The 17,835-nt window shown below is 41.3% G+C and overlaps 1 protein-coding gene across 5 annotated transcripts in view; it reads left to right on the top strand.

Annotated features, from left to right (window-relative positions):
- LOC137380037 (chemokine-like protein TAFA-4) overlaps window positions 1–16,608 on the top strand; it is a 314,371-nt gene extending 297,763 nt beyond the window's left edge. For all 5 annotated transcript variants that reach the window (XR_010976954.1, XR_010976955.1, XR_010976956.1 and 2 more), the window contains one exon: window positions 16,168–16,608. Coding sequence is in view for 1 of the 5 variants with exons in the window: in XM_068051559.1 (XP_067907660.1) it covers window positions 16,168–16,200 (33 nt within the window). In the remaining 4 variants the exon portion in view is untranslated. The remainder of the gene's footprint in view (window positions 1–16,167) is intronic.
- The last annotated feature ends 1,227 nt before the right edge of the window (window positions 16,609–17,835 follow it).

A 17,835-nucleotide genomic window follows, 5' to 3' on the forward strand; every position in this document is an offset into this window, starting at 1 on the left:
TATCCCCCACTCTACCATTACCATCAAGCCAGGAGACCAACCCTGGTTTAATGAAGAGTGCAGGAGGGCATGCCAGTAGCAGCACCTGGCATACCTCAAAATGAGGTGTCAACCTGGTGAAGCTACAACCCAGGACTACTTGCATGCCAAACTGCATAAGCAGCATGCAATAGACAAAGCTAAGCGATCCCATAACCAACGGATCAGATCTAAGCTCTGCAGTCCTGCCACATCCAGTCGTGAATGGTGGTGCACAATTAAACAACTAACTGGAGGAGGTGGCTCCACAAATAACTCCATCCTCAATGATGGGGGAGCCCAGCACATCAGTGCGAAAGATAAGGCAAAAGCATTTGCAACAATCTTCAGCCAGAAGTGCCCAGTTGATGATCCATCTCGGCCCCCTCCTGAAGTCCCCAGCATTGCAGATGCCAGACTTCAAGCAATTCGATTCATTCTGCATGATATCAAGAAACAACTGAAGGCACTGGATACTGCAAAGGCTATGGGCCCTGACAATATTCCGGCAATAGTACTGAAGACCTGTGCTCCAGAACTTGCCGCACCCCTAGCCAAGCTGTTCCAGTATAGCTACAACACTGGCATCTACCTTGCAATGTGGAAAATTGCCCAGGTATTTTCTGTACACAAAAAGCAGGACAAGTCCAACCCGGCCAATTACTGCCCCATCAGTCTACTCTCAATTATCAGTAAAGTGATGGAAGGTGTCATCAACAGTGCCATCAAACAGCTCTTGCTAAACAAAAACCTGCTCAGTGATGCTCAGTTTGGGTTCTGCCAGGGCCACTCAGCTCCTGACCTTATTACAGCCTTGGTTCAAACATGGACAAAAGAGCTGAACTCAAGAGGTGAGGTGAGAGTGACTGCCCTTGATATCAAAGCAGCATTTGACTGAGTATGGCATCAAGGAGCCCTAGCAAAACTGAAGTCAGTGGGAATTGACTCCAACCGCTGGTTGGAGTCATACCTAGCGCAAAGGAAGTTGGCTGTGGTTGTTGGAGGTCAATCATCTCAGCTCCAGGACATCACTGCAGGAGTTCCTCAGGGTAGTGTCCTAGGCCCAACCATCTTCAGCTGCTTCATCAATGACCATCCTTCAATCATAAGGTCAGAAGTGGGGATGTTCGCTGATGATTGCACAATGTTCAGCACCATTCGCGACTCCTCAAATACTGAAGCAGTCCGTGTAGAAATGCAGCAAGACCTGGACAATAATCAGGCTTCAGCTGATAAGTGGCGAGTAACATTTGTGCCACACAAGTGCCAGGCAATGACCATCTCCAACAAGAGAGAATCTAACCATCTCCCTTTGACATTCAATGGCATTATCATCGCTGAATCCCCCACTATCAACATCTTAGGGGCTACCATTGACCAGAAACTGAACTGGAGTAGCCATATAAATACCGTGGCTATAAGAGCAGGTCAGAGGCTAGGAACCCTACAGCAAGTATCCTACCTCCTGACTCCCCAAAGCCTGTCCACTATCTACAAGGCACAAGTCAGGAGAGTGATGGAATATTCTCCACTTGCCTGGATGGGTGCAGCTCCAAGAACACTCAAGAAGCTCGACACCATCCAGAACAAAGCAGCCCGCTTGATTGGCACACCATCCACAAACATTCACTTCCTCCACCACCGACGTACAGTGGTAGCAGTGTATACCATCCACAAGATGCACTGCAGCAACGCACCAAGGCTCCTTCGACAGCACCTTCCAAACCCGCGACCGCTACCACCTCGAAGGACAAGAGCAGCAGATGCATGGGAAAACCACCACCTGCAAGTTCCCCTCCGATCCACACACCATCCTGACTTGGAACTATATCGCCGTTCCTTCACTGTCGCTGGGTCAAAATCCTGGAACTCCCTTCCTAACAACTGTGGGTGTACCTACCTCACATGGACTGCAGCAGTTCAAGAAGGCAGCTCGCCACCATCTTCTCAACAGCAATTAGGGATGGGCAATAAATGCTGGCCTAGCCAGCGACACCCACATCCTATGAATGAATTTTAAAAAAGTGTTTGCAAGGGTTATTCATAACACTGACTTGGAACCATAATTAATTCTGAATAACAGCTTCATATCCAAGTGTAGATCTTGACTTTGCGTGATAGTGTGAAATGGGTGATAATGAATTGGCAGCCCATCTTACACCACTCCCAATTTTTATTTCCATTGGCTTCACTGGAACATTACATTTGGTAAAAATGCTTCCGTGTCTGGCAGGAAAGATCGGCTCAGTTTCTATCCTTGTCTGCTATCCTGCACACACATAGATATCAGGTGAGGATAGAATTGGCTTAAATTCCCATGGTCAATTAGGCTGCCAACATTGAATGTCAAGGCTCACACTTGAGTAATCCTCACTTGGGCAGGGCATCAGAGAGCATCCTGCATTTATGCAACTCTACCCCCACAAGGACTTTCATGGGAGGAGAGAAAATTGGCAAGGCAAAAAACTGCATATGTAGTAAAACCAGTTATATTACACAGAGGTCAGACCTTGTGACATGATGATGAATAACCTTCCATTGAAGTCAAGCCATCATCTCACATTTACTGACAAGATTAAAATCTACATGCACAGATGTTATCAAGAGGGATCACGGGAGAAGTACTGAATAGCTATACATATTAACCTGGTAAACAGGGAAAAGAATTACAGACTGTGCATCTAACTTATTCATGATGCACAGCCAAATCCTACAGAGAGGCTGCCCCGGCATTGATCTCGGTGGCATGAAACAGGAAGCAGCTAATGTTATTGTTTTGATGTACATCTATATTTTAACCTCTTGAGGTTGGCTGCTACAAGGAGTAAGAAAAAGTGCACAATAACAGATCTATTTTAGCTTCTAACGAATATCATTAGATTCTCTCTCAAAATATAATCTGTTAATTCAAGCTGATATTTTGCCAGCTTGATTGTAGGTAGGTTCATATAATTTTCATGTGCTTTATTTATTTGCCCACTTATCTAACTCTCTGTGCTGAAGGCACTGCTTCTTGTCGGGATAGGATTCCACACTCACTGGTAACCCTCTGCTATCCTCATGTGAGTCACATTGAGTGCTGAGAGACTATTCACCATGATGGACATAAAAGAGCTGAACATGATCCTGCTTTCCCCGAAATTCCACACATACACCCTTTCCAGCAGGGATTACTAGTTAGCAATCAGAAGTAGCAAGACTTGCCAGTTTTTCCTTCTCCATTACCCATTAGTGCTGTGGTCAGCTATTGTGCCAACTGATACCTTGGCTGAGATCAGATGGAGATACAACAAGAGATTGTATCTGGGACATTGCTAGACTGTATAACTTGGTAAAATATTTACCCTCTAAATCATACAGAATTAGAAAAAGCTGGAAACACTCAGCCAGCCAATCGGTATCTGTGGAGAGAACAGAAAATCTACATTTTGATTGCATTTTTCTCTTCAGAACTGAAAAAAAAGATACAAATGGGTGTTTTAATATGAGCAGAAAAAGGGAAGAGAAAATATGTGCCATTCCACTGATATTTCCACCCTTTGTTTATCTGTTTACCTTTTCTGGTTGATTGCTTGGAAGCAAGGGGCTGAATCTTATGGGCCCCCTAGGGACGGGAACGGAGGCGAGGGAGGCGGCCCATACAATTGCATAGGAAGGCGTGGGGGCGGAGTGCCCATCGTCTTCGCAGAATTTTGTCTGGGGTGGGGAAGGCTGAGGACAGCCTTTCCGCGCAGCGACCAATTGAGGTCCTTAAGTGGCCAAGGTCCTCTTCTCGGCTGCATCTCAATTTTGCTGAAGGTGGAGGGACCCACTGCCACATGAAGACCTGACAGCCTCCTTTGGGGGAAATCCAGGGCTCCTGGAGGGACCCACTGGTGGCGATAGCTGTCGCTCAGGAAGACCCAGTCCCATCCTCACTAACATCCCCCCACCCCATCGCCGGGGCCTGCCTGACTGTCTCCAGCGACCCCAACCCTACTTACCTATCCAGGGGTCTTCTCCTCGGCAGGGCCTCCAGCAGTACTGGCAGTGGCCAATGCTCCCGGTGGTGCTGCCGGCCTTCCGATTGGCCAGCAGCTCTGGAAGCAGCAGCTTGTCTCTTCAAGGGATGGCTTTCCCGATGATGGGCAGTTAATTGCCTGCCTGTTGTTCAATAGCACCAGCGGTCCGACGGGTGGACAAGACAGGGTATCCCCCACCTTCCAACCCACTGTTAGGACACCAGTCGCCAGAATAAAATCTGGCCCAAGATTTTCATACCATCAAATTGGAACTCCACGCACTTTTATACTTGCAGTAATGTTAGACCTTTGCTGCCACTGACTTGTGTTACTGACTGAAAACCTTTTTTGCTTTGTACAATAGCAATTCAGGTTGGTGAGTGGAGAAGATAAATGAAGTCATTAAGCTGTTCAAAAGTTCATTGAAACTGCAATAAGATCTTTGTGGGTTATCTACATAGTCTTGTTTTCACCACAGACAGGAAGTAACTGTGACTAAGTGTAAGTGGATTGATTTGTTGGGCATTTTAGTTCAGTTATCTTTTTCTGGTCTTTGTGTTATAATAAACCTGAAACAGTTACACAGATCACATTTTATCAAGCTTTTTGAGTAATAGCCTGAAGTTTAAACAGCATGAAGTACTGAACTAACTTGAACACTTTTCTCATCTCTCTTCTTCGCAACATAAATTAAATAGTAGATCTGAGAAACGTAACTAACATTGTTCAATTAAAAGCCATTTCATTCTGTCGCCACAATTTGTTACTTCAATGAAGACATGAGAGCACACATTTTGACTAGTTTTAAATTAGGTTTGGTAATCCAGTAGCTTTGTTAATCTGGCAAATCTTCAGAACGACAATATGGAGTAATTGAGTCCAGCTCTATAGATTACAAATTTAGATTGGTTTCAACCCATGCCAATTAACTGATATGAAGATAGTGCTTAGTTTTCTGTAATGTTCCTAGGTGTTATGTATTGTAACTTTATTCTCCAGTGGGACTATTCTTCTAAAGAAAATCCTTGTTGGTCGAGAACTGATGCAACCATACCATTATTTTAGTTTGTCTTATTTGATAGCAAAGCTCATGCTCACAGCCTATTGAATAAATATAAAACAGCCTGTTAAATGATTATGATGTACTTTTCACAGTTAAAGAATTTCCCTTAATATTTGTAAGTTATTTTTAAAACTGGAAGTCACTAATCTAAGTGAGGGTGATAAAATTGGACCCTGTTGATCCATTTTCCAGGCAGAAAATATGAGGACATGGAGGTTCAAATTAGGGTGCCAACCCCCCTCACCCAAATGCAGTTGGAGACATGTTCAATGTCATATTACTTCTGGGACAAGAGGAACACAATACAGGTGGATGTAAAAGATCCTATGCCACCACTTAAAGAAGAGCAGGAGACTTCTCCTTTGTCCTGGCCAATATTTATCCCTCTACCAATATCACTGAAAGAGATTATTTGATCATTTTCTCAATGTTGTTTGTGGGATCTTACTCCACACTAAATTTACGACTGCGTTTCCCTATGTTACAACAGTGACTCCACTTCAAAAGTCCTTCATTGGCTCTAAAGCACTTTGAGATATCCTGAGGATGCGAAAAGGGCTATATAAATGCAAATTCTTTCTTTCCTTCTTAAAGTTGAATCCTGGATTTCCTGGTTGGCTCTGTGAAGGCTAGAGCACTGTCTACTTATTAGAGACCAATAGGGAGCAGGTGGGGTGGCAACTTCCTTTGCACTTTCCTAGTTCAGTTGATAAATTACTGGAATAAAAACAAGAAATGTTGGAAATACTCAGCAGGTCTGGCAGCATCTGTGGAGAGAGAAGCAGAGATAACGTTTCAGGTCAGTGACCCTTCTTCAGATAAATTACTGGAGGCTGGTATGGTGAGTAAGATGAAGAATACCAGTCTCCAGATGGTCGCAAATGGGGAGGGAAGGAGCCAGGGTCCAAAAATGTTTTCTTTCGCAAAAATATGGATCACCTCCCTTACACCAGGGGTTGAAGAAGTGATAGATAGGCTCCTGGAGGGCAGGATCTGGGCACTCTGCTACAACAGGCAGGTGTGCCAATATCCAGCCATATGCGCACTTGCTGTGTTCTCACTGGCCTCCTTCAAATTTACTATCATCACACTCACCCTGCACACACTCCTGGGATCATGACCTACAGTTATTTCTGGTCCCTGTGTTTCTTTTTAGTTTTCCTTTCTCTTACCTGAGATGAAACTTCCAGCATTCAAAGCTTTAAGCCACACTCTTGGAATTTTACTCTATCAGCTCTCTGGACTGGACTGGAGTAGATGTATGTCATAGGTCTGCCAGAAGACATCTCTGGTTATATTATCATTTCTAGTATTGGATACTAATTCTCATACTCAAACAACATATATCTATAGGAATGTGAATTCCATATAGTGTAGATAGTATTTCAACACTTAAAAAAACTTATTTGTGTTGACATGCTGTGAAGGTATTCAATGTGTTATTTCTTTACATTGGATTAGTTTGTATATCACTTACTGTTCAATGATATAACTTTAATCATGCAATTCTGCAGATGTGTGGTTTATAAACAAAATACAAAGTGCAAAAGTACTTGTCTAATAACTATCACTGTATCACGTGCTGTGCCAAATAAATTTGTGTGCTGATATATTTACAATATAATTTAAGGCTTTATATAAAGCCCTAAATTATTGAAAGTCTAGTACATAAATCCAACTGGTTCTTTTCATCTCTTGAAGATGTTACTTCTCTGTAGGGATACAGTTTCACAGGCACTAGTGACCCCTAGCACGTCATATGACCATTATTCATGTTGAGCTTTGACAGTGAGTATAACCAAAATATTTGACTGTGAAAGGCAGGGAGAATCACAAACAAGCCTTCACCTGATGTGCTCATATTCATTTCCAGCAGGGATCACTGGATTGCAATCGGGGAATAGCAAACTGGGCTGATACTCTCTTTCTTAATCTGGAGCCAATTCTAGTCCTCACCACCACAAACACGACTTGTATTGATATTCTTTTTCTTTTGGGCCTCCTTATCTCGAGAGACAATGGATACGCGCCTGGAGGTGGTCAGTGGTTTGTGAAGCAGCGCCTGGAGTGGCTATAAAGGCCAATTCTGGAGTGACAGGCTCTTCCACAGGTGCTGCAGAGAAATTTGTTTGTTGGGGCTGTTGCACAGTTGGCTCTCCCCTTGCGCCTCTGTCTTTTTTCCTGCCAACTACTAAGTCTCTTCGACTCGCCACAATTTAGCCCTGTCTTTATGATATTGATATAACATCTTTAAAATAGAAAAGTCACCAAAGACATTTTTAAGAATTATAAGGAGAAAATGGATGCTGAGGCAAGAAGGAGGCATCAGGAGGGGTGAACAAAAACTGGTTAAAGAGGTGGGTTTTGATACCTGTCTGGCTGAGATCAGCCAAGATGATACTTTCCTGGGCAGGAATGCACAGGTACTCAGCTACTCACTGGACATACATTTTAAGGCATTAGGGAAGACTTTATTGTATTTCAACCTTGGGTAACAGATATCCCAATAGTTTGTTAAGCAGAGAACGCCACACTTCTTGTCATTCATTGAAATCTCAGGACCATTGGTTAGGAATTAATTTCAAAAGAAAGAATTTCCATTTATAAATTTGTATTACATAAATTTGAATGTGCAGAAAATCAATTGTGGGTTCTCAATCTACAGAAATCTTTTCTATTCAGTCTTTTGTAGTGTAGTATTAACTTTAGTCATTTTGGATTGTCTTTCATCTCTGGATACTCTTTTGGTTTCTGTGGAGTGATTTAAATTGATAGAAAATATGCACACTGCTTTTTGTGGTAGTTTGAACCTCTTGAGGCCTACTTTCTGGCGTGTAGTTTGATTACATCCCATTTTCAGAATGCTCATGGCCTTAGCCTGGTGTGCATTTTGCAATGTATTGTTGAAGAAGTGGTGGTGGTTTAATACTCCAGTGTCTGTTGTTATATAACCTGGGGAAGTGTCGCAGTGATCAGGGAAGTTGGGAAGAGCAGTTTGCAGCTGTTCTTAACACTGTTCCAGTAACTTTTTAAAAAATTTATTTTCTTACTACTATCTGCCCATAAATCCCAAAGTCTCAACCTTATTGGATGGAACAAGACTTCACCAGGCTACATGACCAGAGCATGGAGGCTGCTCCTGATTGCTGTATTTAGATTATTTCTGGTTGTATTTTACCACTTTGCCAAATGTCATTCCATAAATCTTGGTGCTGGTTTTATGTATTATTTTCAGGAATTGAACACCTAGGTATCACCAGTAGCAAATTTTAAATATTCTAAATTAAGGTTGCTGTCTATACCCTGACTGTCCTTTAATGACATAAAGTGAGCTTTTGGTAGGTAGATGTAAGGCCATTATTTTTGTTATTTTTCTGACAGACAGGCTTTACTTAAACATTTGAATTTTACTGCCCAACAGTATTCAATTAACTAATAATACTTAAAAAATTATAGATTGGAATTGGAGCAAAAGGACATCTGGAACTTTGGACTAGAAGAGCTTTTCTTGTTTGAAAACAAAGCAATTATGATTTTACACTCCCAGATTCCTACCTCATTGAGGACTGAGTTTGGCTGTAATAGCCCCACTGTCAAATTGTCTGCCAACATTCAGCTTCATACATTTCATACATGAAGAATAGTCACTTGTGAGAAGTACTGAAGTGCTGCTGGAGCCTATAGAACTGTACCCCTGTACTCAATAAGACTAGTCAAGACCAGATCCAGTATTCAGGTCAAGCAGGTAAGTGGACAGTAGAATAAGTGGGCTCAAGAGAGAGGAGAGACAATTGGGAGAGGGAGGGAGAGAAGAGGAGGGGGTGAGAGAAGGAGAGGAGAAAAGGGAATTGTGAGAGAACAATCGGAGTGAAATGGGGAAAGGGAGGGAAATACGAAAGATGACAGGGTAGAGGAGAGGGAGAGGTGTGTGACACTTAGCTATTTCTTCAAAGTGGGGGAGGACAATAGAGAAGGGAGGAAATGAGGGGAGGAGGAGATGAATAGGGAGCTGTATGGAGACATTGATAGTGGGAAAATTAAGGGAAGAAAAGGGGCTAAAAGAGGAAGAAGATGGAGGTGGAGGAGTTGGGGCAACGGTGGGAATGGGATATGGCAATTTTTTACATTTTGAACACCGCTAATCTAAAGAATTGCACTTAGTTGTAACCTTTATTCCACTCCAAGTATACAGTAATACTCAAGTCTCTGTCACAGGTGATTCTTGTATGATCTAATAGAATGATATATATATCTAAAACCCATTACACAACAGAGCTGATTCTACCGGAAATGGTTCTGTAACATAGCTTGGTTTTCATATTATTGAATCTGCCCTGTTTATATTTGTTTGTATTGTGATGATATTCTAGCACCTATGTATAATATGTTCTGATTTGTCATATTCAATTGTATTTGGATTTGCAATGATGTTTTTCTTTTCTCTGGAACTGTTATGTACAACATCTTGTTACCTCCTTAGTGATATCTGCCTACTTTGGATAGCACAATACTGTTGCTCAATGTCAGGTAGCTGATCGGCTGATTGTTGATCTGACTTTAAAGCAGTTACTTATGCCCAATTCATATATTGTCACTCCTGCCAGCCTGTTTGTTGTTCAATTCTAAGGGAATGTCCATGTGGTTGAGCAATATTGGAAGTGTATTGTTGGCCAGTCCATATTGATTTACAGCTCAGCCTGTCCATAGCCAGACACAAAATGGTGGATTCTACCTAAATGGCACTAGCAACTGCTGTTTGTACTTGCCAACATCCAACAGTCAATAATTGGTGGCAATAATCATAGCCTCCTCAAAGGCGAGTCTTGGTGCTTCTGACAGTGTTGTTGCTTTGTGTACAGGGTTATCTCTGACAGCATGTCTGCAGCTGAAGCTATCCTGTAAACGGGATATTCATTGCAGACAGCTACTTTTAAGTAATATATATGTATATATGTTAAACTAATAATATTAGTTTTAAAATGTACTTTTAAACATCATATCATGTTTTTTCCATCAGCCTTCATCGTAAAGTAGGTAAACAAGAAGTGACAAAGATTATTTCAAAGAAGGTCTTCTTGCTTTGAAAAGCCAATCTGCTGTATTCAGAGCAAACTGGTGATTTCACACCCAGACCAAAAACATTACAGCAATACTTAGATCTCTCCAAAATGATTGTACTAGATTTTCCATCTATATAAAAACAGGCGAAGAGAGAACTCTCCTGTATGCTTTCATTTCCTACTCAAGGCATCCATGTTCCTTTTGCAGTTAGCTAAGTATAGAACTAAGTGACAAGAGCATTAGGTACAGCATTGACAGAGATGATAGATTCATACACATAGGTCTGAGTTTGGCAGGCATGCACACTTGGAAGCTCGTTTGGTTAAAGCTGCTTTTAATCCATCATTTTTTAAAGTTGTATTTAACAGTACTCCAAAAAAATTGGCCTAGAATTTGAAGGTGTAGCCACCAAGCAAACACTTTATATGAGTACTAAGGCAGGCAAACAAGCACAAATGTCGGGCACTAAGGGCTTTCAGAAGGGTGATTCCTAAATATTTCTGTTCACCGTTAGATAACATATGGAACTGATTTGTTTGATAAATTTGTTGCCTGTTCTCGATTTGGTGTTGGTGTTTATATTTGTAGTGAACTGAAGGCAGGACCCATAAGGCTGGGCTGAAGGAAGGTAATTGGATGATTGTAATAAAGATGGTGGTAAGGATTGTGGGACTGTTAGTGTATTTGGTTGGGCAGTATGGTTCAGGTGAAGCACTAGTCAATGAGCTGGCCTCTGAGACCTACGGCAGCAGGGAGCACTCGTGGTTGATGCCTCTCCTGCTCCTTTTCCTCTATATGCTCCTCCCCCGCCCCTCCTGCTGCACCTTTTGCTGCCCAGGTGGTGGCAAGGGCTGTTCCCTCATAATGGCACAGCTATGCAGCATGCAACAGATAATCACAAAGCTGGTTACTCATTCAGGGGTATACTGCAAAGCCCCTCCAGATCAGTCCATGAAGCAGAAATGTTACTTGAGCACACAGATTATTTTTTCAGTTACATTTCTTTAGGTGACATAGCTCTGATTGTAGGCCATCTCTGCAGCTGTACCTAGACTACTGATGGGAGTCATGAGCTCTGTCCAGTAGCCAACCTGTAACGTGACTGCCTGGCTGGAATAAAGATGGTACAGACGACGCATGCAGGATGAAAAGTTCCTACCTGCTGCCAGGATACTGGGTACAGACTTGGAGGATGTGATGATTGTGGTTGCAAACCAGATGTATGTTGAGGGAGTGGAATCTGTTTAGATTGATAAAGTTGCCTGGCTAGTGGTAGGGAGCAAACAAGGCAACGTGAGGGCACTCTATGGCATGTTGTACCCTGGGGAAACCTGGCATATGGGAAAAGCCGAGTGTTCTCTTGTCCCACTTCACTCTGTCCTTGAGGATTGAGATGTAAGTGTTGTTCCTGGTGTAGGGAGCCTCAGTGACATCCCTGATACATCAGTGTAGTGTGACTGTGAGATATTGCAGATGTCACCTGCTGCTGCCTGGTACAAAGCTCGAATTGTGGATTCAGTAGGTGACATAACTCATTGACTGCCTCCTTTGTGAAATAATGGCACCTCATACTTTGCTCCTCAGTAAAGTTCATTTAGGAAAAGTGCTCCATGAATCCTCTCTGTGGGTATAGTCCCCTGCGCAGTGCCTTCCTCCTCATCTTTTGTCTCAGCTCCTCCTGCTCTTTGCTGTCTTCCTTGCTGTTTCCACTTCTCTTCTAGTGCTGAAGACAACCTTATTAAACCACCCATGACTGCATTCAAACTCTTTAACAACTAACAACAGTGCAACACCAGCAAAGTCTTCTTCTCAGCAGTAAAACTTAACTTTCCAGTGTTAGAAAACAGACCAAAAAAAAACCTAGAAGTTAGCCAGCAACTAACCTGTAAGTACTGAATAGCCCTGATGAAGAGTGCTTCCTGCCTGTTAGCACCATGAGTTGCTAAGCAAGCTTGTAACGTGGTATGTCTGGCGATGTGGCATACCAAAATCTTAAAAGGTCTTCTAAGAAATGCAGGACCCTAACTTGAATAAGTTATTCAGTATTTTCCATAGTTTTTACATGCACTTTGGATGCCTACTGAGAAGACCGACCTAATATAGCGGCAGTGCACTTTCGACTCGTAATAATACATGCTTCCTGCCCACCATATTGGAGACTTATGCACTACATTTGCTCCATTGCCTCTATCAAATTGGTCACTTTTTCAAAAAATACTGGTAAATTAGTCAAAGGTTTGCCATTATCAAATCCAGGCTGGCTATAACTAACCCATGCTTCCCTTAACGCTTACTAATTTTATTTTAAATTATTGATTCTAAGAGTTTGTTCACAATTGACAATGTTCAATTAAAAACGTTGTACTCCACTTTGTAGAGAAAACAAATGTGAAGAGTAGCCTGGGGAGACACTATTGCCAGGAGTGCAGCAGCTTTCAGAACAACAGAATAATTTCTAGCCAAAAAGGTTGCTTTGAGTTATTAAAAACCTGCTGAAGTGAATTCTCACCAGCAAATTCCCAGATCTACTTACTCTGTGAAAGACTACTGTTGAGTTCTATGAGTTATGTAAGTAAATTTACCAAGAGTATTTATAACCTATCATTAAGTAGAAAAAAACATAATGATTTATTAAGACAAGAAGCTTTTTCAATATTAATACACTCGGCATGTGGAAAAGAAAATCTTTCGTTGCAAGTTATGTGCTGGAAATTTAATGTATCAGTATTAAGAAGCAGAATAGTGGTCAGATATTGTGGGTATGAAGCCATTTACTTGGCTGAACCCTATCTCTCCTAATGCAAGTTTTGTCATCAGTCAGAAGAGATCAAATCAGGGCACTCTTGCTTGTCAGAACTTGATGCATAAATGTTAAGATTCCCCAGGAGACTGGCCTACAATAGTACTCTTACATTTAATAGAGTTCTGAGAGTCTTGAAGTCTGCACCTATTAAAATTTAAACTAGAGGATCTTGCTTGCATTTTTAATTTAGAGCACAAACGAGGTGTTTCTTCAGCTAGCCACTGTCCAATAGTTGAATGTTTTTAGTGTGTGGAAAGATATAACAGATATAATACCAGCTGGATTAATTGGGTCATTGAGTAAGGGCCGTGATGTGTTTGCAATTAATTTAACATAACTCCTTACAGGAAATAGTTAAGAACTAGCCAGGAAAATGGCAACCTATAAATGATTTTTTACACAAATCAGTACTTGAATTCCTTGCACAACTGAACAAGTTTCATTTATAATAAAGGAAAACCTGTAATTATGAAATGATTATTTTGCTGTTTACTTGCTGCCATTCACTTCAAATGTTGTACTAGTAGCTTTATACATATATGATACCTCAGTTTAGATTCAATTACTGACAACAATAATTTGTAATTATATTGCACTTTTAATTTACTGAAGTGTCATAAAGCACTTGTTGGGGAAGAAACCAAAAGTAAGAGATAGGTAAAGGACTTAGAGGAGATGGCCAAATGCATGATTGAAGAGAGGTTTTGAGAAGCCTGTTTTGAAGGTGAATAGACATGAAGCAATATATAAGGTTTAAGAGATGAATGAAGAGAAAGACAGTTGAAGGCTCTGCCACTGATGATTGACTAGAGGGAGGAGGAGGAACCACAGCAATCACAATGAGAAGACTGGAGGGTGAGAGCTGGGCATAGGACTGTAGTTAGTTAAGGAGATGGATGGGGAGACACCATAGAGGGATTTGTAGTTGAGGATGGTGATATTGATATCAATGTACTGGGGATGGGTAGCAATGCCTGACTCAAATTCCCCAATGCTCTCCTTGCCAGCTTTCCAAGTTCCATCTTTTACAAATTCCAACTTGTGCGCAACTGCATTTCCCACATTCTATGCCGTACACTTGGTATGGGATAGGAATGTAAACAGTATAATTTTTAGGACAAGTTGGTGGTTTATTTAGGGTGGTGTTTAGGAGGCTGTCAAAGAGAGTATTGGGGAATTTGAGACTGGAAGTGACAAAGGCATGAATAAGTGTTTCAGTTTGAGTGGTAGTGGGAGCAAAAGAGGAACAGAAGTCGTCAATATTATCAAGGTGGTCTTGATTAGTTGACCTTGAATTTAATATATCTTTCCTACATCCAGACTAGAGGCCTTTTACTCAAAGAAATCTTCCATTTCAGAGAATAACAGTCAAGCGTTATAGATGAAACATGGCAATTTAATGCAACAACTGAATAATTTATGGAGCAAAGAAAACTGATTTCCCCTTGACAGCTTTTCTGGGTTAATGGGTTATTTTGTTTGCAGTAAAAGGTAACAAATAAATTACAATAACAAGAAGAAGGTAGTTTTCATTTATTGAACAGCTCATTTGCTATCTTTTAATTATCATCTCTTTACTATCAAATGGTTCTTATCACCTTCCTTTTTCTGTTATTTTTAGCTTGTGCATGCAATAAAAATGCTTCTTGAATGTAAGGGGCTTTAGAAACCAAGAAACAATGCATCCAAAGTTATTGTATCAGAAAAACTAATAAACAATGATAATGTTCATTGCTGCAACTGTAGTAGAAATGTCACCTTCACAGATAGTAAAAGTCAAAATGATGGCTGAAACAGCTAAAATATAGCGAATTTGGAACCTGGGAGGAATCAATGATAGGAAATGGTTAATATTTTGTGGAAAATAGAAGCACGTTCTTAGATACTGTACCACAAACAGGCAGTACACTGCTTATAGAATCTGATCACATTTCTGGTCGTAGGTTCACATCCCAGCAGAGCCCAGGTTCAACTTGTATGCGCAAAGAGTTTGTCAGATTTTTCTGCCACCTGCTAGGTGTCGCTTTCCATTTTCATTTACTGCAGTTTATGGAGATTCACAGTCCCTGAAAGGAAGGATTTGTTGGGGAAAAGGTTAAATGGCCACCCCAGCTTGTGATATTTTGCTGAAGCTCAGTACAGTGGCTTCTTTTCACTGTGCCCGGTCCTAATCTGACAGCATTATTAGGGGCACAGAAATGAGTTTCCTTAGTGCTTGTGAACAATATGTGTTGATTGTCATTATTCTGCTGGTATTAGGAATCGAGCTCCAAACAACTTTGAGGTGGTATATCGGCTGGAATAAAGGAAGTCAAAGTTTGAGGTCCTCTGTGTGTTTTTTCTCAATAACTAATTTTTGAGTGTACATTTTTGGTACAGAAGTCTGCAATACAACAGATATAGTCAGAATGTTACAGCATCTTTTTGTTTTAAAAAGGCTTTCTGAAATTACTACTATGCGTTTTAAATTAAAAGAATTCCTGAATGTTCTGGAATTTTTATCAAGTCCAGACTGGACAGGTGGCGAGCTTGAGGCACAGCAGGGGTTAGGATTGTTGGCTTGAATTCTGAGGTTTTGCTGCTGATGGAAATTCATTAAAGACTTCTGAAGTAGGTCTGTGTCATGTCAATGCAGCATCAGTCTGCTCTTTGCTATTGCAGCCAGGAGACAATATAAGGTTTCACCGGCCAGGTGTTCTGTGGTTGTTGGTTTAGGCTCCCTTGCTGTGGGCTGCAGGGAAAAGACAACTATAATCCTGGATCCTTATTTAGCATCTGTAGTGTAAAGGTTATGCAGCTTAAACTGTCTTGTTTAATTGTGTATGGAGTGAAGCCTGCTGAAACAGGCTTAATTATGCATATTATTGAGACAGTTTCCAGTATGGCGTATTGCCTGGACTGCAGTGAAGTGATAACCTGTTTTATGTGTATTAATGAACTATTTTTGTTTTATCAAACTGTGTCAAATAGTCCACACAAATTCTGTAACAATAAAAGTGTCAGACCTGCTGTGAGAAACTCAGAGCACGGCCACTGATTCAAATTATACCCTTTGTGTGCTTTCTCTGCTGGTTAAGCAGTATCTCCATTGGGAGCTTAGTTATTGCAGTGAAGGAGCTGCTCATTTGTCTTTGCTTAAGAAGTTTACAATTAGTCCATTATAAGATCTGTTCAAATGCTTCCACTCACTTTCATTGTGTTTCCTTTTCACTGTTTTACAGATTAGTCCTTCAAGCCCATTGCAACATATGTAGGGATCAGAGCAATTCCACTTATGCCAGATATCTCTGTACAAATGCTGCATCTGTGCGGTAATGGTGCCTGGGACAGATCCGAAGCAATGATGCTACGCTGGCAATCCTTCCACTGCCTGAGGATTGGCACACCAGGGATTTCAGCTTAAACACTGTACATCTGTTGTAAACAAGCAGAATGCGTTGCAAAGTATTTCCCAGTACTGAATGTTATAGATTTGGTAACATCTGTGTTGAATGTTCTGGATTACACGGAAATAATAACTATTTATTTTCCCTATGTTTCAATCTCCTTATATTGGAGCAATCTTCATCAACCTTCAACAAAACAATGTGTAATTTGGAGTCTTGAAGATGCCACTCACCAAGACTTATTTCACATACTACTACTGTATAAGGAAACATATTTTGACTAAGATAATAAAGAATTGTTTCCTGTCGAGATGTTTTGTAATAACTGCTCACCAGTCTTTATCATTTTCTTTTGATTTTTGTATGATGGGATTGCAGGCTAATTAATAGAGATGAAAAGAAAAACAGTTAACTTTGAAGTAATGATGGAAAATGCTGGCAGTGCATAGCTGGTCAGTCAGCTTTTAAAAAAATGAATTCATGGGATGTGTGTTGCTCAGAAGACCAGAATTTATTGTCCATCCCTAATTGCCCTTGAGATGGTGATGGTGAGCTGCCTTCTTGAACTGCTTCAGCCCATATGGTGAAGGTACTCCCACGGTGCTGTTACAGAAGGAGTGCCAGGATTTTGACCCAGCGACGATGAAAGATCTGTGATTTATTTCCAGGTTTGGATAGTGTGTAATTTGGAGCGCAACATGCAGGTAGTGGTGTTCCCATGTGCCTGCTATCCTTGTTCTTCTAGGTGGACAAAGACATGGGTTTGTTGAAGAAGACTTGGCGAGTTGCTGCAATGCATCTTGTAGATGGTACACACTGCGGCCACAGTGGTGGGGGAAGTGAATGTTTAAGGTGGTGGATGGTATGCCAATCAAGCAAGCTGCTTTGCCCTGGAGGGTATTGAGCTTCTTGAGTGTTGTTAGAGCTACACTCATCAAGACGAGTGAGGAGTATTTCATTACTCTCTGACTTGTGTCTTGTAGATGCTAGAAAGACTTTCGAGAGTCGGGAGGTGAGTTACTTGCTGCAGAATTTCCAGCCTTTGACTTGCTGTTGTAGCCACAGTATTTATGTGGCTGATGCAGTTAAGCCCCAGGATGTTGATGGTGAGGGATTCAGCGATGGTAATGCCATTGAATGTCAAGGGGACATGGTTATATTCTCTTGTGTTGGAGATGGTCATTATCAGACACTTCGATGGCAAGAATGTCACTTGCCACTTATCAGCCCAAGTCTGAATGTTGTCTGGGTCTTGCTGCATGCAGGCATAGACTGCTTCAGTATTTGAAGAGTTGCGAATGGAACTGAACATGGTGCAATCATCAGTGAACATCCCCACTTCTGACCTTACAACAGAAGGAGGGACATTGATGAAACAGCTGAGGATGGTTGAGCCTAGGGCATTGCCTTAAAGAACTCCTGCAGTGATATCCTGGGGCTGAGATAATTGTTTTCCAACAATCACAACCATCTTCCCTTGAGCTAGGTATGACTCCAAGTAAT

This window comes from Heterodontus francisci, chromosome 19, assembly GCF_036365525.1.
Source record: "Heterodontus francisci isolate sHetFra1 chromosome 19, sHetFra1.hap1, whole genome shotgun sequence".
Taxonomy (NCBI): Eukaryota; Metazoa; Chordata; class Chondrichthyes; order Heterodontiformes; family Heterodontidae; genus Heterodontus; species Heterodontus francisci.